Below are 23154 nucleotides of genomic sequence, written 5' to 3'. Positions count from 1 at the left end.
GCATTCCCTCGTCCATTTCATTACCTCGTCCATTCCATTCCTTCGTCCATTCCATTACCCCATACCAAACAGACCCTAATTCTTTCCAAACTATTTTTATAAAAACTAGGTTTAAAGAAGTTTGTCACGTTGCGGCGAATTTCTTTTGTTATTTAGTATGTGTTTACATGTGTTCTGAAATCACTACGAGCGTGTTGCGAACGGAACTACTGACAAGAATAAAAAGAAAATGTAGAAAAAAACACTAAAAGATAACCGAAGGAAAATCAATCAAAAAAGTTGTATGGTAACGATGTTGTTCGTATGAAACCCGTGGTCAGGGATGAGCAAATTGTTTTGGGTAGCGGTACCAAATTTGCCGAACCGAAAGATCTTAAGTACCAATTCGATACCGACTTTTGGCGTTCCTGGTACCGGTTCACTATCGTTTTTTACCTTCATAGACCGGTACCGTAATCGGTATTTTCGGTATCAGTACCGATTTTGTATCGGTTGGCACCGAGCTCATCCCTACCCCTGAAACTTAAAAAAGAAAAAATTAAAAGTTGAAGAAAATCAACAAAAAAAAGTTGCACGACACCGTTGTTCATACGGTAACCGTGATCAGGGATGAGTAAATGGTACCGGGTAGCAGCACTGAATTTCCCAAACCAAAAGATTTCCAATATCAATTCGGCACCAACTTTTGGTGTTTTCTGTATTAATGCTGGTTTTTACCTTCATGTACTGATACCGAATAGGACCGAACCGGTATTTTCGATACTAGTGCTTGTTCGATACCGGTTGACACCAAGCTTATCCCAACCCTGATATTTAAAAAAAGATTAAAGTTAAAAAATAGAGTTAATTGCCATTTTCGCCCCTGAGGTTTGGGCACATTTGCCATTTTCGTCCAAAATGAAGGTTTTGTACCATTTTGCCCCCCACGTTTCTAACTTTTTGCTATTTTCATCCAAATACCTAACCAAGTTACTTTATATCTTATTATGGGTTATTTTTAACCTAACCAAGTTAGTTTATACCTTATTATAGGGTATTTTTGAAAATTATCAATTATAAGGGGGTAATTTATAAATTATCTTCTAGATATTATTTATCAATACTTTATAACTCACCTACTTCTTAAAACCCATTTCATCAGAGATAAGAAACCCTAAATCGTTGAAGAACAAAACGAATCGCTGAAGAACAAGAACGGATCGTTGAAGAATCATCAATGGCCCAATCGTCTAGTGATTTGGAGCCAGATAATTGGTATATCAGAGGTGAAGACGCAAATTTCAATCCCGACATTACATATGGTATGTTCTATCCACCATCATCTGAGAATTGCTTGTAACCTAGGGTTTGCTTGATAAATGAATCGTTTTTTTTTTCTTTTTGTTTCAGCCAAATTTCCAAGCTACTTCACCTTGGAATTTCACCATGGTGGTGAATTTGATGATGTACCAGAGTTTCATTACAAAGGGGGTAAAGTTGACTACATTGACAAGGTGAATCCCGATCTGTTTTCTATTATTATAGTCAATGATATGATGCAAGAATTAGGTTATTCAGAGGAAGATGTAGTGATATACAACTTTAGGGAACCCGGGGGGATGCTAGAATCAGGTTTAAGATCTTTGGGTACTGATTCTGATGTGTTGAAGCTGATTAAATATGTTGAAACTACTAGAACTATTGAAGTTTATGTTCAGCATGTCCAAACATATCCTAAAGATGTGAATACTAAAGAGGGTAGTGAACCTCAGTATGTTGATTTGAGTGATGATAGTGATAAGGATAGTGAGGATAGTGACAAAGACAGTTCTGGTGATGAGGACAGTGGTAGTGTTGAGGGGAGTGATAAGAATAGTGATGATGAAGATTCTGATTACTTGGTTGGGAGTGATAAGAATAGTGATGATGAAGATTCTGATTACTTGGTTGATGAGGATCACATAGTGCCTGAGTATGATGTAGATATGGATGAGTTTAGGGCTGCAGTGGACTTTGATCTTAGTGATGCAGGTGAAGATAATGAACAGGCCGATGAAGAGGGTAGTAATCAAGAGGTTGACTTAGACGACTTTGAGTCTTTTGAAGATAATACGACATTGGAGCAAGCCTGTAAGATTATTAGGAAGGAGAAGAACAATGTAACCCAACAGATGATGATCCTTTCTTTGTTGGCTAACAGTTCACTAACAGGGAAGAAATTAAATCGTTGGTCAAAAAACATGCAATACATTCAAGAAGGCAGTTGTGTATCACAAGAAATGAGAGTGTTATATTTAGGGTGATTTGTTTGGGTCAGAATATTAATCTTGGTGGTTGTGAAAGTAAAGTGGACAAGACAAACCAACCAACCACTTCTAAGGGTAAAACAGATGCATCCAAGAAACCTAAAAAGCAGATTCCAAAACCCACTTGTCCATGGTTTTATACATTTCAAATGTGAAGAAGGAAGGAACGTGGGTTGTAAAAACATACCTTAACAAGCACACCTGTCTTAATACAAGGGATATTAAGTTGTGCACCATCAGTTGGTTGTCTAAGGAAATACAACCAACGATCAAATCCAATCCTGGGATTCCAATCCAAGCTCTTCAAGATGATCTGCATAGGAGGCTGCAGGTACAAGTAACCAGGAATCAGTTGTTTAGGGCTAAAAATAAGGCATTAGAGAGGGTTCAAGGTCATTATATGGCTCAATATGAGAAGTTGAGGGACTATGGTGAAGAACTTCTCAGATCCAATCCAGGGTCTACAGTGAGGATTGATGTGGAACCACTGTGTAATCCCTCTAGTCCCACTAGACAATTTAGGAGGATGTACGTATGCTTAGGTGCACTGAAGCAAGGGTTCAAGCTAGCTGGAAAACCACTGTTGGGCCTTGATGGCTGTTTTTTGAAAGGGCCCTTTCCTGGGCAGATTTTGACGGCAGTGGGAGTAGATGCTAACAATGGGATTTACCCAGTTGCATACGTAGTTGTTGAGGCTGAGACTATGTCTTCTTGGACTTGATTTCTTGAGTTGTTGGGTCAAGACTTTGATATTGATGCTAACAGTTACTTCTGTTTCATAAGTGACAGGCAAAAGGTACCATTTCTGAATATTTTTAACATGTTAATTGTTTAATACCTGCTGTGTTTTAACTGTTTTATTCTTTTAAACACAGGGTTTGATACCTGCTGTGTCTAAGGTGTTTCCAAGGTGTGAGCATAGGTTCTGCCTTAAACATATACATGAAAATATGAAGCCAAGATGGAAAGGTGAACTGTACAAGAACTTGTTGTGGAATTGTGTTGCTGCTACAACCATACATGCCTTCGAAAAGGGCATGAACACTATTAAAGATGAAGATAAGGCACTGCACGACTGGTTAAAATAGATTCCAGCCAAACATTGGTGCAGGGCATACTTTTCTGGTACTTATCTTCATTCTTTTTTACATATCAAAGTAGGTTAGATGTTAGTAACATGTATTCTTATGTATTGCAGGCTTGGCTAAGTGTGACATTTTGTTGAACAATATCTGTGAAGTTTTCAACAGGTTTTTGCAGCAGTTGTAATTTGCAGTTTGTAATATGCAGTTAACTTATGCTCCAACATGCAGTTTGTAATGCAGTTAACTTATGCTCCATGAACATGCAGTTGGTAATTTGCAGCAGTTGTAATTTTAGGTTCATTGCAGCAGTTTTAGGTTCATTACAGTTTTAAACTGTACCAGTTTTAACTCAACAATGATAAGCTTGCAGCAGTTTAAACTGTACCAGTTTTAACTTAGCAGTGATAAACTGCACCAGTTTTAAACTATACAGTTTGTAATTTGCAGTTGCTTTAAAAGCTTGCACCAGTTTTAAAAGCTTGCAATTGTTTTAAAAGTCTTTGGTCTGCACAAATTGGTCGAAATGCAAATTTGGTCGAAATGCACAAATAAACATGATACCAAAAGATGGATTCTTTACATTACAATAACGCTAACCAAAAGACATGTTCTTTGCTTTCAAATACACATGATACTAAAAGACGGATCATTACATTAGCAAATACACACGATACCATTAACCAAAAGACAGTTCTTTACATTGTAACGCTAACCAAAAGACGGATCATTGCATTACGCTAAGCAAAAGACGGATCCTTACATTACGCTAGCCAACTACCCTTTTTATGACAATTTTTTCAGCAACAAATGTAATACATCACCACAAATAACCAGGTGCAGCCTAGAAGTATTTTCATCACCCTATTCTGTCGAGCCATTGTTCTTGCTTGTTGATCCCTTAAACTGATCTTATACGCCATCTCTCTTGCATTTTCTTCATGCCTCCTTATTGTGTCCAACAATGCAGGTATCATCACAGCAGGGTTTTGGTTCATTGGAGGTTCAGCCCAACTCACAAAACCACAAGTCCTACCCTGCAATTCGTACAACATGAATAAAGATGAAGTTTGATTTTGCAACTAAACCCTAATTACACATATACATACCGCTCTGTTGCAGTAATGGAATTGACGAGCAGGATTTTGGGAGGTCCACGACGTTTTTATGATAGTCTGAGCACCGCAATTACATACAACCATGTCTTGATTCATGGAACGAGATGAAGAAGAAGAAGAAGAGGGGGGGGCGATTTAGGGTTCTTTTTTCTTCACTATGTAAGTATAAAGGGGTGTTTAGTGATGAATGTAAGGGATAAAAGACATATGTATATATATATATGGTAAACTTATTTACAAATTACCCCCTTATTAATGAGAAATTTCAAAAATACCCATAAATTGGTCTAAATTAACTTGGTTAGGTATTTGGATAAAATGGCAAAAAGTTAGAAACGTTGGGGGCAAAATGGTACAAAACCTTCATTTTGGACGAAAATGGCAAATGTGCCCAAACCTTAGGGGCGAAAATGGCAATTAACTCTAAAAAATAAATAAAATAACTATTATTATAATATTAAAATAATAAAAGTATTAAAAAAACTATATATTATTATAATATTAAAATCAGTATTCATTACAATTCGTTTAGTAATATACTAGGTTATAACCCCGTGTATTACACGGGGTTGAATAAATAAATTTTGTATACTAAATAATAAAACAATATATCTTTAAAAACCTCATTTATTGTACGGGTTGAATAAATATAATTTTATATATTAAATAATAAAAAGTTATATATATAAGAACCATATTGTACGGGTTGAATAAATGTAATTTTATATACCAAATAAAAAGTTATATCTTTAAAACCACGTGTATTACATGGGTTGAATAAATTTAATATTGTTTACCAAATAATAAAATAATACATCTTTAAAAAACCTCATTTATAACACGGGTTGAATAAATGTAATTTTATATACCAAATAATAAAAAAAAATTACATCTTTAAAAATATGCGCATTACACGGTTTGAGTAAATGTAATTTCTGTACTAAATAATAAAAAATATATATCCTTAAAAAACCCCATTTATTGTACGAATTGAATAAATCTAATTTTATATATCAAATAATAAAAAGTTATATCTTAAAAAACCTCATGTATTACATGGGTCGAGTAAATGTAATTTTGTATAGTGAAAATAAAAATATTTAATATATAAAAATTTGGTTTTCGTGATGAAAATAGATTATTCTATTGTTGCAAAATTTGTTAACAAAGTCTCAATAAATTTAACCCTTTATTTAAAACTCCATAAATGTATAAATGATAAATAATATTAATTAATTTTATTTTAAGTTTCGTAAAATCTATTTGATACCAAACTAAACAAAACGTTCGAATATAATTAATTCAAATAAATAATATTATAAATGAGAAGGAGATTAAACTAAATAATAATTATCCATATGATATTAAACTAATACTATTTAGTAGGAGGATTATCTATAATATAAAATATTAAACTAAATAATATTTAGTAGGAGGGTTATCTATAATTAATTAGAAGAGATTAAACTAAAATTATAATTATCTGTAAGAAATGACTTAATATGATGAAAAGTGTCCCTAAAGTAGTTTGTTTTATTATATAGTATAGAGATAGTAATAATAATATATACACTCAACTAACCACTGGACTCAGACTTGAAAGATAAGTTGATTGTTTTTTGCGGTTTGAGTGGGCCGGGATCCGACTTTTAGTTTAACATGCAGCCCAAAAGCTTACAACAACTCACCTATCTGAACAATTTAATAAACAAAAACAAAATATAAAAAGGATAGAAAGATATACAGTATATACTTCGCTATTGGTCTTGACTACTATATTGATACACTAGTATTTTCACCCGTCGCGCGTTGCGGCGGCGTCGAAAGTTAAAGTAACTCGAATTTATCCACTTATTTCCGAACAAAATTTACATCACAACACAGACCAACTGAAAATGCACATAAAACTAAGCATGAAAACGTATTATATTTGACTTGGCTCAAAAAAATTGCGTCGAACATAAATCAACTTAGATTTGTACCGAAACGTACTTAAAAATAGGCACGTAAAATAGTATTTTTTTTTTAAGTTAAAAATTAAAATATGGTACCACGTGTTGCAACGCTGTCAAAACGTAAGATAACTCGAATTTATACTGCCTACTTGTATTCCTACAAAATTTATATCAAAACGTAGACCAACTGAAATTGAACACAAAAATAAGCTCGTAAAACTTGAGAAGATTAAAATGACATTTTACAAAGTTTTTATAATGTCGATGGGGTGCAAGTGTCGATGCTGAAAGTAGAGGTACATAAAAGGAAAAAAAAATATTGTATATAAAAATAAGCAAATCACTAAGGGACATTTTATGCGACAATAAAAAGACCATGTCATGGCGATATATTCAAATGTTATGGAAAAATTATTGGTTTAGTTCGTTACAGCATCGACACTAACCTACTTATGACGGTACATATGGAATTTAGAAAAACATTACGCTATGTCAAAACAAAAAGAAAAAAACGATAAAAGGGAAAACATTATTTAAGTTGAGATGCTAAGTATATCATTATCAAAGTTGATGGACTGTATGATAAAATTATTAAATATCAGGGGGTGTAAATGAAAAATATATCTAAAAAAATGAAAAAAAAAAAAAAAAGAAGACAACTTAGATGGCATTCTTAAGCTAATCAAAATTTTAAATAATGATTCTATAGATAAATTTTGAATATGAAAACCAAAACAAAACAAAAATATAAAACTTAATCTATAGATAAACGTGATTTTATATATTTTGAATATAAAAAAACAAAACAAAACAAAAAAATATATATATAAAACTTAAATAAAAAAATTGGATTGTAGAAGATATTGCCATGTGGCATTAATTGGAGTTCTTTATTAGAATTTTGATGAGAATGTTTGTGACTAATGTACATATGCAAATTAGATGTTTGGATAAAAATGGCAAAAAATCTTAAAAGTGAAAGATTATATTATACAAAAAAGTTGTTCTGGATGAAATGGCAAACATGCCCAAACCCCAGGACGATTTTGGCAATTTACTCAAAACAAAATATAGAAAAGGATGAAAAGATATACAGTATATACCTCGCTGTGTACCGATGCATTATAATGTTTTTGGCTAATATATTTGTGGCAAATTATATAACTTTGTGGACTCATAAAGGTTCTTTAGATAACCATCCTCATCAGGATTTGAAAAACATGATCATGGATTATTATTAAACTGAAAAAGGTATGTTTCATGGGGCAACTTATGACCCACCACCACAATCTAGCATGTAATCCCCATTACATGAACATGAATGAATGTTACCAAAATTGGGTGAATTTTACCCAAATCAAATTCAACATAAACAATATACCCTTTAAAATGAAATATTATTATCAAGGCATGAGAGCTAATGCAAGCCCCCACTTAGGGGCTACTTGACTTCTCTTGGTGTCATACTCTGCTGAAACGGTTATCAATGACTTTGGTCGCCATTCTCGTTGACACAACATTGCCACCTTCCCATTGTCTGAGAACCTTGTTTTGATCCTGTTGTAGCGGTCGATAGCATGAGCGCTTCCGATTGTAAAACTGTTTTCCAGTGTGGCTAATCCATGTGTCATCTCAGCAACAACCTGGGTGTTGTTTGAAGCATCCACGGCGTGTACATATGATGCCTTCAATGTTTGACCTTTGTCCATCCTGCCATGCCACATAATCAGCAAGTATACCGTTTATAATTTAAAAAAAAAAAGTAATAAGGTCGTTTATACATACAGTATAAGTGCAGCTGAAAGATCGGGCTTGTTAAAACTTATGCCAGCTGTGTATTTAGTGAAAGAAGCGGAAACTGTATCAAAACCGACTTCACAGCCGAGTAGGATATCCTTGTGGGCGACGGCTGCAGCGAGATTCAAAACGGGGGATGGATTCAAGCCTATACTGGAATCAATTGCAATTCGAGGATTCATGTACTGAACATCAAGCTGAGAACAAATAAATAAAAAGTGTCTCACATTAGTATTTATTTTTTGAGGGAATATGACGTCATAATCAAATAGAAAATCACAGACCTTTCCAGACTTGTGATCGGGAACATCGAAGCTCAAAACTGCTTTTGTAGATGGCATTACTTCATTAACGGTTACTTTTGTTGAGACCTTTCAAATGAAGAAAAGCAAATTTCTATCATAATAAACCTTACTTATATAGATAGATAGATAACTTTGAGAGCAAGCAAAGTAATAGGTAGGTTCTTACATTAGAATATGTATCAACTTTTACATCTACAACGGTCCTCCCGCTCTTATACTGCGCACTTACATCTCCGAGAAAAATCTGACCTTTGGTCAAACCCGTCGCAACCAGTCCCTATTTATTTATTTATTTATTTATAGAAAAGATATTTATTCAAGAGATGTATCAATACAAACAATTTAAAAGTTAAAGAAGAAGTTTCGTATTACCATGGGCGTTGATCCAGGAAGTGATAATACAAACTTGTAGTCATAGTTGTAATCTTTCGTCAGCAGATCTGTTGTATAAAACATTAGTCAGTTTTGTATTCTGTTAACATAAGCATAAACGCCAAATCAGACGTTTATTCTTGTACAAGGATAAATAAACCTTAAAGCAAAAAAATGTGACATTTAAAAGGGAATAGATTGACCATTATATAAAGAAAAAAGGACATCCCTCGTAGTTCCATACTATCTGATAATGAAAGCTAATTATAAAAGCGGGCGGGCTATCACAACATAGTTAAGAAATGCATCATAAAAACCGAGTAACTCATGGCCAACTCTTATAACTCAACACTAACAAACAGACATGATAACATTTAATCTCTTCAAAAACCAATTGAACCCAGATTTTGTAATTTACATTTTTTTAACATAACGATAACAATGTTAAGCTAGCAGTGTAAAAGGGCAGGCTTGCCTTTTGCTCGTTTGCCAATATCTGAAAAGGGTGGTGGACCGTTGACCATTGTAGATTCAGCTTACTACTCCCAGCTTCCTTCCAAGCACAGCCTGCCTGCCTGACACCCAACTCATAGGTTAATACAAGTAGAAACTTTAAACCAACTATGCATGATTAATGGTACAACTTGACAATGTTACAAAGTCATGGCAAGATAACCAGTGCCATCCCAAGGGTACTCAAAACAAAGTCGATTACAGGGCAATGAGTCTACCACATCCAATACATGAGAATGCATTTAGCATAATAATATATATGTAGGCAACATGATAAGATCCGATACTGAATAATAACAATTCAGCTGATATTGTAAGAAGTAATATAAACTGAAATTGAAATTGATACGAAGAAGATGATCCGATTAGATCTTACAGACTCGATACTAACACCGAAGTGTTCCCAGGGCTACGCCCCTCTCTCTGTAAACAGAGCCCTAACAAACTTGCGTATTTTCTTATCCCCTCCCCCAAGTAATTACTGACTCATACTTATTATACTATATTATTTGCACTTACCCCCCTCCTAAAATAGACAAATGACATTTAGACTACAAACTAGAACATGATTCCTATCACAACACATAATGCATGTGTACATATACTTAGAAAAAAGAAAAGATAATGAAGATATCAAATAATCCTAAAGAAAAACAAAAGTAGTAACCCATGCACTACAAACAAAAAAAATCAATGTCAGAAAAACTGGAAACAAATGAAACAGTATGAGGAAGTCAAGAACCCAAGTAACTACTAAAAATTCGAACAATTTCTCAAAAGACAGGGGTAACAACAGACCAAATTTAGTGCTTTAGGAGAAGATAAGCAGTGTGTTAGTTGTATAACTATTGGAATATTCAAGTCCAGAATCCAATTATGTATCAAAGAATCTAACCCAGAATTCTTTTGAAAAAAAAAAACAAGAAAACTGAAATTATGGCAATTTCAAAGACAAAACTCTTAGCTGCTTAATCATATTAGAAACTAGCCAGTCCTTCGCATAGTTGTTAATAGTGAATAGCGACAAGAGACCTATATGCTACATAGCGAATAGCGACAAATAGCAACCGCTATTTTATAAATAGCGATACGCTAGAAAAGAAATTTTAAAAAAAATTATATTGTATATTATATCAAGATACCCTCGTATATATGCTATTTTACATATATATTTAACAAAAAACTAAACTCTAGCTATTTTATAGCTATATTTAATTGCTATCTATACTAAAAAAATTAAGGTGTCGCTATTCTCGCTATTTGTTGCTATGACCATAATAGCGACACTACGTCGCTTCGCTATATAGCGCGCTATAGCGACCGCCATAATCGCTATTGACAACTATGGTCCTTCGTTACTGTAACTTTAGATGGATCCGATGAAACATACAGGCCAGAAATAATGTGGCCGACTCATGGTGATCCAAAATACATTTGCTAAGTTCGCAAACAGCTAGTTTTGTCTCATAGTTTGCAAGACCAATTCTAAGTTCACGTAAACTTGGACTATAAGTCATTAACAAACACTAATGCGGACTTGCTTAGAAATGACCCAAGAACTTCACTCATTAGGTTAGCCGAAAGGGCATCATTCACCTTAGTTATTCATGATAGCCTGGTTTGGAAATTATTGTAGCCCCGTGCAAATTATCAACTAAAAGTATAAAAAATACATATGAAAATAAATAGAAAAAATAAAAACAAGAAAAAAAGTAAAAATCATTTATACTTGCATTCTAATTTGCCGCTACATCAAGAAACAAAATTTTGAGAACTGTTATGAGAGTGAAGAGTTTATAATAGGAATGTGGGCTTACACTTTGTAATTGTATGTAATGTAATATATTAACACACATAAACTATTAATAGAAACGAACAAAGAAAAGTGGTGATATGTAGAACTGACCCGACCCATTTACCTACCTGACAATCCTTCCATTTTATTGCCTCTACATTCCATCAGAACAAAGGGCAAACCTTATTTCATACCATAGTTATTAACGCGAGCGCCCAGGCGGGGAAACGCCGCTTCGGGTTCCGAGGCACTTAATGCGCGTGGGGGGTAAGTAATTATTATTATTATTATTATTTTTCTTTTAAGATTTGTATTTCAGCCTCTATCGATAAGAGACCTTTCAAACTCTCAACAAACATACAGTCACTGGATCTCAACATCGATTCTCAACAACAACTGCCAATAATCTTCAGGTTATTGTATTGAAACTCTGGTTTTTTTGGTTGCTGTTTTGAATGTTTTCCTTTTATGTGATGAATTTGGTACTTTGGTTTTGTTTTAAGATATATTTTTATATAATTATTATGTTACTTGCCCTTTAACACTACACAATATGATACACTATTGGTGATCAGGCCTTGAACAATAACAAAACACAAGGATTGAACAAAAACTATTGCTATTGCTATTATATAAAAGTTTGAGCGTAGAGCAAACAGAGCTATAACTATCAAAACACTTACTCACTGAGACATTTCATCGAACACTTTGTCTAAGTTTGATTCAGACTTATTTACCAGCAGCTACTGTGCATTTATCATCAAAATGGACGGCCAGATGCAATTATTATCGTTTCTAATCTAATCTAATCATTCACTTTCAAATTAGGAACCGAGCAACACTAACCAACAACAGACAATTGAAATTGAAAACTAGTAACTTACGAATTGAAATCAAGTATGAACTCACAGAAGCCGGAGCTTGCGATTTTAAAAGATTGGATATGGCGATGATGTAAGGAGAACAGGAGGAGTCGTCAAGAAACCCTAGGTAGAATGAATGACCCCACCAATATTAATAACCTAACCCAAATAAACCCATAGTTTATATTCATACCCTAAATTAATCAAAACTTACACATATATGGAATATAAAGTAAAACTAAAATTATATATATCTTATATAAAACTAGGGGAAGGTTCATTGGGGAACACTAAGAAAGTGGGGAAGAGTGTGGAACCGACTCAAACGAACTCCGATTGCACTCATTCCAGCGGCGTTGGAACCGGCTCGTCGAAACCTAACTAGGATCTCCTAACCCTAAACCCTAAATCCTAACTCCTAAACTCTAAACCCTAAAGTTAAAAAATAAGGCTAAAACCTAAGCTAAACCGTAAAATCTAAACCATAAACCCTAAAAGCTAAACCCTAAAAGCTAAACCCTAATATATTTAGGGTTTAGGGGTTATGATTTAGGGTTTAGGGTTAAAAGATCGTAGTTAGGGTTCGACGAGCCGGTTCCAACGCCGCTGGAATGAGTCCAATCGGAGTTCGTTTGAGTCGGTTCCCCACTTTTTTAGTGTTCCCCAATGAATCTCACACTATAAAACTAAAGTCTAAAGTCCAAATTCTAAACTCAGATCTTTAAGTCCCTAAATAGTCGGAGGTCATATAACGTCGAGCCCATCTATAGCATCATATCGCGCCGGCAAACACGTTCCCAAAGGGCGCTTATATCCCTCTAATTTGCTTCCCGGGCAAAAATTATAACGGCGCCACCATTAGTTTCTCTCTCACACACATATATACACATACATATATATATATATATGTATATATATATATATGTATAACTCCGAGAGACGTAACCCCACTACACACTCAAGTTATATAACCCCATAACCCCCTTTCTTACGCTTTTTTGCCATATGTCACATAACCTCCATCAAAGGGACTTATGTGGTGTTGCCACTATACATGGGCCTAAGTATTTTTAAAGGGCTTTCTGAATTGACTAATCATTATTGATGTCTAATTTAAAGTAGCATCGTCATTCAATCAAGTCTTACCAATTGAATGGAATTCCATCTCAAGTCATAAAATCATACTTGTTTAACAAGACCTAGACATGTTCTCTGCTAAAATCGCCTTTTTTAGTTATATAACACATCCACCTCGCATTGAAATTCACCAATATTTACAAAAGTATACAGAGCATGTTCAAACCACCTTTGGCTAATTTGACCAATCAATTTATAAAATTTGTGCATTTTGCCAATTTGATTAAATTTGATTAGACTAAGTGTAGTGGGTTGATGCCCGATTCCACATCAGCGGGTAAAGGCGTTAAACACCACCATGTATGGGCATTAACACGACATGATTTGGGGGGGGGGGGGTGATGAGGAGATAGTGATTGGAAAATTGTGATTTCCGAGAAAAAAGTAGTTATTGGCTACAAAATAATAATAATAATAATAATAATAATAATAATAATAATAATAATAATAATAAATATCTTAAATTCCATACATAAATCAAATCTTTAGCTAGTTTTTACCCACACAATTCTCCATATTTATCTCTTTACTTCTGATTTCTTCACATTTAAACAACTTTTAATTAAACTTAATAAGTAACCCAAATAAACCCATAGTTTATATTCAAGAAAAAACTAGGTTAAATGAGAAAACTAAAATGTAATTAAAAATGCCTAAAAACCATATCAATTTTTTATTTTTTTTATTAGAATTCGTTATATTTAATATTTAATATATATAAAAACGTTTTTTTCAAAAAAAAAAAGAGTTGTATTGCACATGTGCAATAATACGAAAAAAGCCTAAACCACCTAACTCACGCCCACCGACACCCCCCAAAAACCTAAACCCCCCACCCCCACCCTCCCCCCCCCCCCCAAAACCTAAATCCATCCTCCCACAAAAAAAAAAAAAAAATCTAAAACCCCACCCTCAAAAAACCTAAAACTAAACCCTAAACATAAACAAAAAAAAAAAAAAAAAAAAACTAAACCCCCACTCGCACCCCTCCAAAAACCTAACCCCCCAACCCCACCCGCACTCCCCAAAAACCTACCTCCCCCCCCCCACACACACACACACAAAAACCTAATCCCGATCCTAATCCTAAACTTCCAAAAAAACCTAACCCTAAAAGCTAAACTAAACTCAACATCTAATTTTAAGCAAATAATGCACATGTGCAGTACAAGTTTTTTTTTTTTTTGAAAAAAAAAGTTTTTTGTACGTTAAAAGTAGCGAATTTTTATAAAAATATTGTAAAAATATTTGCCATGTTTTTTAGGGTTTTTTTAGTTATTTTTTTAGTTTTCTCCGTAGTTTTCTCATATCAAAGTATTGTTAGTTAAATTATTGTTATAAAAAGATTGTAAAAAAATTTACCATGTTTTTTTTGCCATGTTTTTTTCGGCCGACTTTGTTATCCTAGACAGGGAAGAAGACACTGAAATCCCGCTCATACTAGGACGACCCTTCCTTGCCACCGCACGAGCTATGGTGGACAAGAGTGACGGAAAGCTAACATTAAGGGTTGGTGAAAAAGAGATCAAGTTTGAAGTTGGACAACGAGCGGAGGATGATCAAGTCAAATACCTCAACGCGATTGACTCAAGCTTAGACGACACATTGCAACAATACAACTCGGGGTATGAGTCATCCCGCACGGGTAACATTTGACCGACTTTGGGTCTAGCCAAGGGCCCTTATAAACGTGGCGCACCATGGAGGCATTCTATGGACAATTCATTAGTTTAGTAATCTAATCTTAGTTTAATTTTAGTTTAATCTTAGTTTAATATTTAGTTTAATATTTTCTATTGAGTATATTTAGTTTTGTAGGAATAAGACACACTCAACAGAGAAAGATGGATAATGAAAAATGCAACCCATGCATGTAAATCAGAGGCCTCCTGACTCATAAAATGCAAAACAGTGGCTGCAGCACGTGGTCGTGCTCACCCATCACGGGGCATGGTCAACTCAAAGATTTTCAGAAACTGCGATAGTACAATAAGTACTTTGGCCACAGGTCGTACCGTTGACACCCGGGGCCGTGTTAGTACAAGAACTGACAAGCAGTTAATGAGGAAGAGAAAGAGAGAAATGACAACGGGGCGGTGCCAGGCGGGCACGGGTCGTGGCGGAGCTTCTGATTTCAGCTATAAACAGATGTGCTTGGTTCCACTTCAAACCATCCATTGGCAAACCGCTTCTCTCTCACTTGCCACCACTACAACACCATCATCCACCACCATCATCCATTTTTCATCTTTTAGAGTGTGTAGTCTCGGGATCCAAGATTGATAGTAAAATATCTTTGTCAAACAAAGGCCATGCTTGGCTAAATTCTTACATCACTTGGTGAAGACATATCTTTTATGTATTTTCTTTTATGATTTCCAATTTTTGGCATCTTTTTAATTGGGTTTGCATTAATAACTTTAATAACTAGTTTTTTATATTGAAGGCGAATTTATTCAACCATTCTTCATATGTCTTTGATTCACATATTCGTGTGTTTACGGTCTATATAAAGCGCGTTAACTACTTGGAAGGGGGTTAGAAGGGTGGTTGGGTAATTCTATGTCTCGTTCAGTGTATAGATCCTGCGAGAACCTGGTTCAAGTTTAGTACTACTCCATGGATTGGCCGGGAATGACTGGCCCGACTGAGAGTAAGAAACCGCTTGAATCCCTTACTTATAAACTACTATTAAAACTTAAAAAAAAAACCGCGAGGACTGTATCCCTGCTGACTCAGACCAACGGGTTGAGGGTGACCGCTGCCTGGAAGTGGGCCCATCACATTTTGCATTAATAACTTACTTAATTATCTTTCAATATTCCGACCTAGTGAGATTGTATCCTTGCTGACTCAAACCACTATGTTGAGGGTAACGTCGCCTTCACAAGAGGGGCCTACTACTATAACTAAGATAATCTCTTAAAATGCCCAAAGTGCGGAAATCATCAAAATGGTACATGAAAGATAAGTCAGATCCAAGTGATTCTTTCTTGTCTATCTATTTTTTTTATTTTCTGTTTTATCTTTTTATTAGTTTAAAAATCTTTTCTCATAGTTTGGTTCGATTAGACGTTGACGATAAGCCGTACTAAAAGCTCTTATATCCTTGGACGACCTTGGTGTCTTATCATCATTATACTACGTCCGCGATGGGTGCACTTGCCCTAGCGTATGTGAAGAGTGATAGTAGAATATCGTGTTTTATAAATTTAAAACTTGAAATCGGCGAGTAAAAAGAGCTAAAAATATACTAAAAAATATATACACCCGTACACACGTCAAGTTTTTGGCGCCGTTGCCGAGGACACAAGAATTTTAAGAAAGCTTAAAGTTAACGGCCTAATTGTTTTCTATCTTTTCTTTTTATTTTTCTTCTTTTTCTCTTAAAAATCTGCTCTCTGCAGATTTAACACGTGGTCGTGTGGGATCAACACGGGTCGTGTTAAATCTGCAGTATGTGGGAGAATCTGTTTTCTTGTTACTAGAACATTGACACGGGGCCGTGTTACAGGACGGAGCCGTGTTGAACTTCCAGTATATGGGAATCTAAAAACAGAAAATTTTCCTGGACAACACGGGCCATGCCAGCCACAGAACGGGGCCGTGCTACCCTTCTGATCAGGCTTTCTTTTTGTTTTTATTCGCAGAAAATCACACAATTTTGTATAATTCGCAGGAATACAGTTTGGTGCATGACCTCTACCTCCGACAAAGAAATAAAAGTACCGCTTGACAAACTCGAGCACTTTGTGAGAAAATGCCTCAAAGTTAAAAACCAACAAAAAGCCTCGACCTAAAACCCCCCCTATGGCGAATCAACACACTCTCATGGATTACCTACGGCCGGTAATCTTGGAGCCGCTATTAACCCTCCTAATGTCGATGCTAATAAATTTGAGCTTCGACCACACCTTATCCAAATGCTCCAAAATTCCGCCACTTTCCATGGCCTAGCCTATGAAGATCCCCATTTACATATTACCGATTTTTTGGAAATATGTGACACCTTCCGGATCAACGGAGCCTCTAGCGATGTCGTTCGGCTCCGTATGTTCCCTTTTTTCCCTCAAAGACCGAGGGAAAGCTTGGTTAAATACCCTCCTAAGTGGGTCCGTACACACTTGGGATAAACTTGCCCAAAAATTTCACTATAAATATTTCCCTCCCGCTAAAACCGCCAAACTCATGACCGAGACTAACACCTACTCTCAAGAAGACGAGGAATCCTTGTACGAGACATGGGAAAGATTCAAGGTGCTATTAAGGAAATGTCCACATCACGGTCTTGAACGTTGGCAACAAGTGTCCACCTTACGGACTCTTGCCACACACAAGGCAAATCCTTGATTTCGGCTCCGAGGGACTTCTTGGGAATCGGCAACTTGAGGAAAGTTATAATCAAATTGAAGAACTTGCTCAAAATAGTTTTCAATGGCACACTCCTAGGGTCTCAAAATATATAGACCCGGGTGCCCATAAAGTGGATGAATCCACTTCTTTGCAAGCCCAAATCGAAGCCTTAACTAATAAAATAAAGAAACTTGAATTGAACAAAACGACTTCGGTTATGGCTTGCGAAGGATGCGACGGCCCCTATGAAAACTGGAGTTGTATGAAAGATTTAGAAAATCAAACGGAAATGGTAAATTACCTAAATAACCGGCCACCACCACCGGGAGTTCAAAGTAACACTTTCACACCCGAGTGGCGTAATCATCCCAACTTAAGTTGGAGGGAATCAAGGGGTAATAACCAACAAAATCAAAATCAATGATCTAACTTTCAACAACAACCATGAAATGAGAAACAAGGTTTTCAACCACAACAACAAGGAGGAAGAGAAAGGCTTGAGGATATCATCACTCGCCTCTTCTCCGAATCCGATAAAAGATACTCAGAAAGGTTCTCACAAACTGAAGCGGAAATTAGAAACCAAAGGGCTAGTATCCAAAATATAGAAAAACAATTTGGTCAAATAGCCCAACATCTCACCGAGAGACTACAAGGAGCCTTATCGAGTAACACCGAAACAAACCCAAAAGCCCAAGTAAATGTAATCAACTTAAGAAGCCGGAAGGTACGACCCGAGAGTGAGCCAGCCACACAACAAACCGATCCAATCCACGCTAAAACACCCACCGATAATAACCAAGAAAATACTCAACTCCAAAACACCAACACAACCAAACCACCTCTGGTCCCTTACCCCAGTCGTTTACTTTGGCAAAAGACCGACGAGCAATTCACTAAGTCTGTGAGCTTGCTTAAACAACTCCACATCAATCTTCCTTTTGTAGAAGTCCTCACTCAAATGCCAAAATATTCCAAGTTCATGAGAGACCTCCTCACTCACAAAAGGAAGATTGAAACAATTCAACAAGTCACCTTTATGAAGAATGCTTGGTGACACTCCTCAACAAGTTCCCCCAAAAGAAGATTGATCCCGGAAGCTTCACCATTCCTTGCTCTATTGGTGGATTGCCAATAAGCAATGGCTAGCCGACTTGGGGGCTAGCATTAACTTAATGCCAACCTCTATGTTCAACTGACTAGGATTGGGTAAACCACATCCTACAAAGATGAGCATCCAACTTGCGGATAGGTCGGTAAAATACCCTCAAGGTGTCATTGAAAACTTATTGTAAAGGTGGGAGAATTTGTTTTTTTTTTCGGCCGACTTTTTTATCCTAGACATGGAAGAAGACACCGAAATCTCACTCATACTAGGACGACCCTTCCTTGCCACCGCACGAGCTATGGTGGACATGAGACGGAAAGCCGACATTAAGGGTTGGTGAAAAAGAGAGTTTGAAGTTGGGCAACGAGCGGAGGTTGATCCGGTCAAATATCTCAATGCGATTGACTCAAGCTTAGGCGACGCATTACAACGATACAACTCGGGGTATGAGTCATCCCGCACGGGTGACATTTGACCGACTTTGGGTCTAGCCAAGGACCCTTATAAACGTAGTGCACCATGGAGGCATTCCATGGACTATCCATTAGTTTAGTAGTCTAATCTTAGTTTAATCTTAGTTTAATATTTAGTTTAATATTTTCTTTTGAGTATTTAGCTTTGTAGGAGTAAGACACGCTCAACAGAGGAAGATAGATGATAAAAAATGGAACCCATGCACGTAAATCTGAGGCCTCCCGACTCATAAACTGCAAAATAGTGGTTGCAGCACGCGGCCGTGCTCACATAGCACACCCCCGTGCCCAACCTACTGTTTTCAAAAATCTTCTGTCCAGAAGGTGGCACGGGCCGTGCTCACCTAGCACGCCATCGTGGCCACCCCACTGTAAGTTTTCTGATTTTGATTTGTTACTGGCACTTTGGACACGAGGCCGTGTCCCCGTAGCACGCACTCATGCTGCAAGTGCTAGTAACCAAAATTTTTGTTATTTTCACACTTTGACACATTTTTCCAAAATAAATCCTATTTGGGACACATTGAGGGCAATGTGTAATTTAAGTGTGGGGGGGGGGAGGATAACAAAAACCTTGAATCATTTGTCCTAAATCAAACCTTACACAAAACTCACATTGGAACCGCTAATCACCCCAAACTTTTTCAAAATTTTTCTTTTCATTTTTTACTTATCTTGGTTTAGTTGGGTAAACAAGTTCTAAAATATGATGTTTTAACGAATTTACAACTGATAGCAGCATGATAAAAGGAAACAATTTAGAAAATTACAAAAACGGGCATGACAAATCTTTGTAAAATTTGATTATATATACATTTTTACACTACAACCCTTTTCCCACAAAAGTAAGTTTTGAGCCATTACCGAGCATTCAAATAGACATCTATACTAATTGCTCAAAATTTGACGTGATGTCGTGGTCACACTCAAATTTAATCCAATTACTACTAAATAGATAGTGGCAAATGGGTATCGAACACAAGGAGTTTGTGGAATATGTGTTATTTGAAGATTTATCTAAGTTAACTAAAATTAGACTAAATGCAATAAAAGTAAATTTCAAGAGTTGGTTTGATTGATTTGATTTGTAGAACTAAGATTATTATTCTAATTGCAAAATGAAGTATTGGTTGTGAACAAATTAGAGACAAATGACCATCTTTAGTTTCCGGTTTGCTTTGACATTTATGCTATCATTCCACTAGAAAGAACTACATAGACATAGTTCATGTGTGATTAATTGCAGTGATGAAAGGGAACTAAGTACTCAGATTCCTAGAACGTGAGGTTGTTACCCGATGATCAATCAACCCTTACCCAAGCCTAACTATACCCATGATATCTCGATTACCAACGGCACCAAGAACGTATGGTTTCTAATTAGTTTAACATAAGAATCAACATTTACTAAAAATCAATCACACACCATAATAAGCAATTCAATAAAGATAAAGATTGTTATTCTAGAAATAAGGAATTAAACATAAAGTCTCATGCAAACTGTCAACCAAAGATAGTCACAAAGTATTTAGCCACTCATGGCTTGAAACATCATTATCCAACAAGTCTTAATCTTCAAACAAGTTAAAAACATGAACCAAAGGATTAAAGATAGTCTTCAAGCTCTAAAGTACACCAAAAGTTGTCTCCCAAGTGATGATAACCGAAAAACACATGATAGGACCCCATAAATCTCCTTGAAATTCATAATTAATGTGGGAGTTACAAGTGGGCTCAGACGGCGCCGTAAGCTACGCCAGCCGCCGTAGCTTACAACGGTCAACATAACCCGGCTGGTCAACATATCGCCGTAAGCTACGCCATGTACCGTAGCTTACGACGATCATCATCTCTTTACGGCACAACAGAACTGTCTTACGGCGGCATTTTTGTGGAACTTTGATGGTCGTAACCTACGGCCCTCACCGTAGGTTACGGCGCTGCATGGAAATTCCTCTTTGTTTTCTTTATCACATGTAGATTTCTCCAACTTGTTTTGTCCATCTTGCAACATCTCTCTAAGCTTCACAAAAGCCACTCCTTATGCACTTTATCACCTACAATTACAAATGCACTGTAGTTATCATATTCCATTATTTAACCATGTAAAGTATGGGATATGCACGTATTTAACTCATTTAAGGGTTGTCCTACGGACCATCCGTCACATCCCCACACTCACCCATTGCTTGTGTTGCTTAACCACAAGCGATCTGTGACAACCCGTATTCCCAAGGCTAGTGTTGCTTAAATTCCACAAACCTTCAGCGTGTGTTTCTGCGTTAAATTACTTATCTTGTGCACTATAGATTGTTTATGTGTGTATGTTTACACGAAACCGCTAAAACACTTTTACGTGTCTTTTAACTAATCTTGAAAACCAAATTAAATGGGCCGCAAACTCGGTTAACAACTCACACGTTTGGGCCTGCGGCCACATCCTGCTTACCGTACCCTAGGCCCACGTAACTGGGGCCCGTAACTGGAGCCCAACCTAAATTCGCACACATATCAGATCATAATAGAGATAAGGAACTTGGGCCGGCCACCGTGTGCTCATCTAATTGTTGTATGTGGCCTTGTATGTTGTCACAGGCCCAAACCGAGCCCACCTTTCCTATCTATTATTTACGTACACTAATCTTAAGATTCCACAACTCTTTTGCAAACCCTATTGTTCCACGAAAATCATCGACGACAGTAGACATACCCCCGCCTCTCGAGTTAGCATTTTATTCGAATTAAATCTGGTTAGTGGTTCTTGTCTGTGGTTATTCATATTTGCATGATATTATTTATATGTGTTATTGAATATGACTGATGATTATTTGGTGTAATATGTGATATGGTTATGTGATGGTGCATAATATTGGTAGGAGTATATTATTAATACATGTTTAATTCGGGTAGTATAATACCTGCAAGTATAAATTCATGATATTTATCCACTGAAAAGATTATGGGTAAGTAAGAATTGATGTCAGCTTTGATGCTTGGTCAGTGGTTCGATGGACATGGTGGGAATTATTATGTTAACTGTTTTGTTTAGGCTACGTAATGGATTGCACGCACACAATCACTTGGGCCTTGTATGCTATTTGGGCTGCACGATTGGGTCAGACTGCTATAGGGTTAATAATATTGATAATTGAAGTGTTGCTACATGATTGATGTTTGTTATTATGTATGGTTAATGTGCTTGATTGCTCCTGTTTATGTCCGATGCATGGCCGATAGGCATGATGATTGATGATGTGCTTAATATTAATAAACGATGTTGTGTGACTGTTGGGCCAAGTATAAATTGATTTCTGTTCATGTATGGTTAGGATAGGGTAGATTGGTTAGAGATATAATATTAACTGTTCGATTGTTCTAATCAAATGGTGGTAGGGATAAAAAGAGTGGCATGTTGATCAATGTTTGCTTTGATTTAATTTAATTATACAATTACTGTTGGTGATGATGGTGATATATGTAGGACAAATAGAAACCTTGGGTGTGCATGGCAGCATGGTGACAATTGCATAAAAAAAATTTATAACATGTTGAATTAGGCTGAAATACTTTGTGGGTTATTGTTGTGAATCGTTTGCACACAAGTGGGCCGTATGTATATAACCGAATATGCTTGGGCCGATGTTAAGTGGGCTGCGTATAAGGATAAGGGGCGGGTTAGGTGTTTGGGCTTGGCACGATGGCGGACCGCACAGTAGTGATAATGGATCTGTTTTGGGTCGAACGTGTTAAATGGTTGGGTTCGGGGTATTTGTGAATAAACTGTATATGCATGTATGAGGAAAGTTGAACTATTACAAATTAAGCAGATATTCGAAGACACTAGGTGAATGGATTAACGGTCATGACATGAACTATTTGTGTGCGTTACATGTACGATAAATGTGTTTTATGTGGACGATGAATACGTGAATTAATTATGTATGTGATATACAATCTATATGCGCATAAAACTGACCGTTACCGATAACCATGATAGG

General features: G+C 36.2%; 1 protein-coding gene and 1 non-coding gene across 4 annotated transcripts; both read right to left on the bottom strand.

The window, feature by feature from the left end:
* Positions 1-7632: 7632 nt before the first annotated feature.
* LOC110929181 (mitochondrial outer membrane protein porin 4) lies at positions 7633-12262 on the bottom strand. 3 transcript variants are annotated; one of them, XM_022172305.2, is made up of 7 exons: positions 12132-12262; positions 9390-9489; positions 8915-8982; positions 8709-8819; positions 8522-8608; positions 8226-8434; positions 7633-8150 (listed from the first exon to the last, which is right to left on the bottom strand). In XM_022172305.2, the coding sequence occupies exons 2-7, from the start codon at positions 9436-9438 to the stop codon at positions 7844-7846; spliced, it is 831 nt and encodes a 276-aa protein (XP_022027997.1). In that variant the 5' UTR covers positions 9439-9489; positions 12132-12262; the 3' UTR covers positions 7633-7843. The 3 variants fall into 3 exon arrangements, with proteins under 3 accessions (XP_022027997.1, XP_022027995.1, XP_022027996.1); XM_022172303.2 differs by having other exon boundaries at positions 12107-12261; XM_022172304.2 differs by having other exon boundaries at positions 9390-9485; positions 12107-12218.
* A 5142-nt stretch (positions 12263-17404) lies between these two features.
* Positions 17405-17511, bottom strand: LOC118490934. Its single transcript, XR_004890159.1, has one exon. It is a non-coding gene; the product is annotated as a small nucleolar RNA R71 (small nucleolar RNA).
* Between the last annotated feature and the right edge of the window lie 5643 nt (positions 17512-23154).

This window comes from Helianthus annuus, chromosome 3 (assembly GCF_002127325.2).
Source record: "Helianthus annuus cultivar XRQ/B chromosome 3, HanXRQr2.0-SUNRISE, whole genome shotgun sequence".
Lineage (NCBI taxonomy): Eukaryota > Viridiplantae > Streptophyta > Magnoliopsida > Asterales > Asteraceae > Helianthus > Helianthus annuus.
The sequence above is the reverse complement of the archived record's forward strand: the minus strand, read 5'-3'. Positions and strand labels throughout refer to the sequence as shown.

Bases quoted from the DNA above. Each gene is read 5' to 3' on its own strand.
- LOC110929181 (XM_022172305.2), bottom strand. From the start codon at position 9,438: ATGGTCAACGGTCCACCACCCTTTTCAGATATTGGCAAACGAGCAAAA. The intron at 8,983-9,389 runs GCAAGCCTGCCC...TTTATACAACAG, and splicing joins TATTGGCAAACGAGCAAAAG to ATCTGCTGACGAAAGATTAC. The intron at 8,609-8,708 runs GTAAGAACCTAC...TTCATTTGAAAG, and splicing joins AAGTTGATACATATTCTAAT to GTCTCAACAAAAGTAACCGT.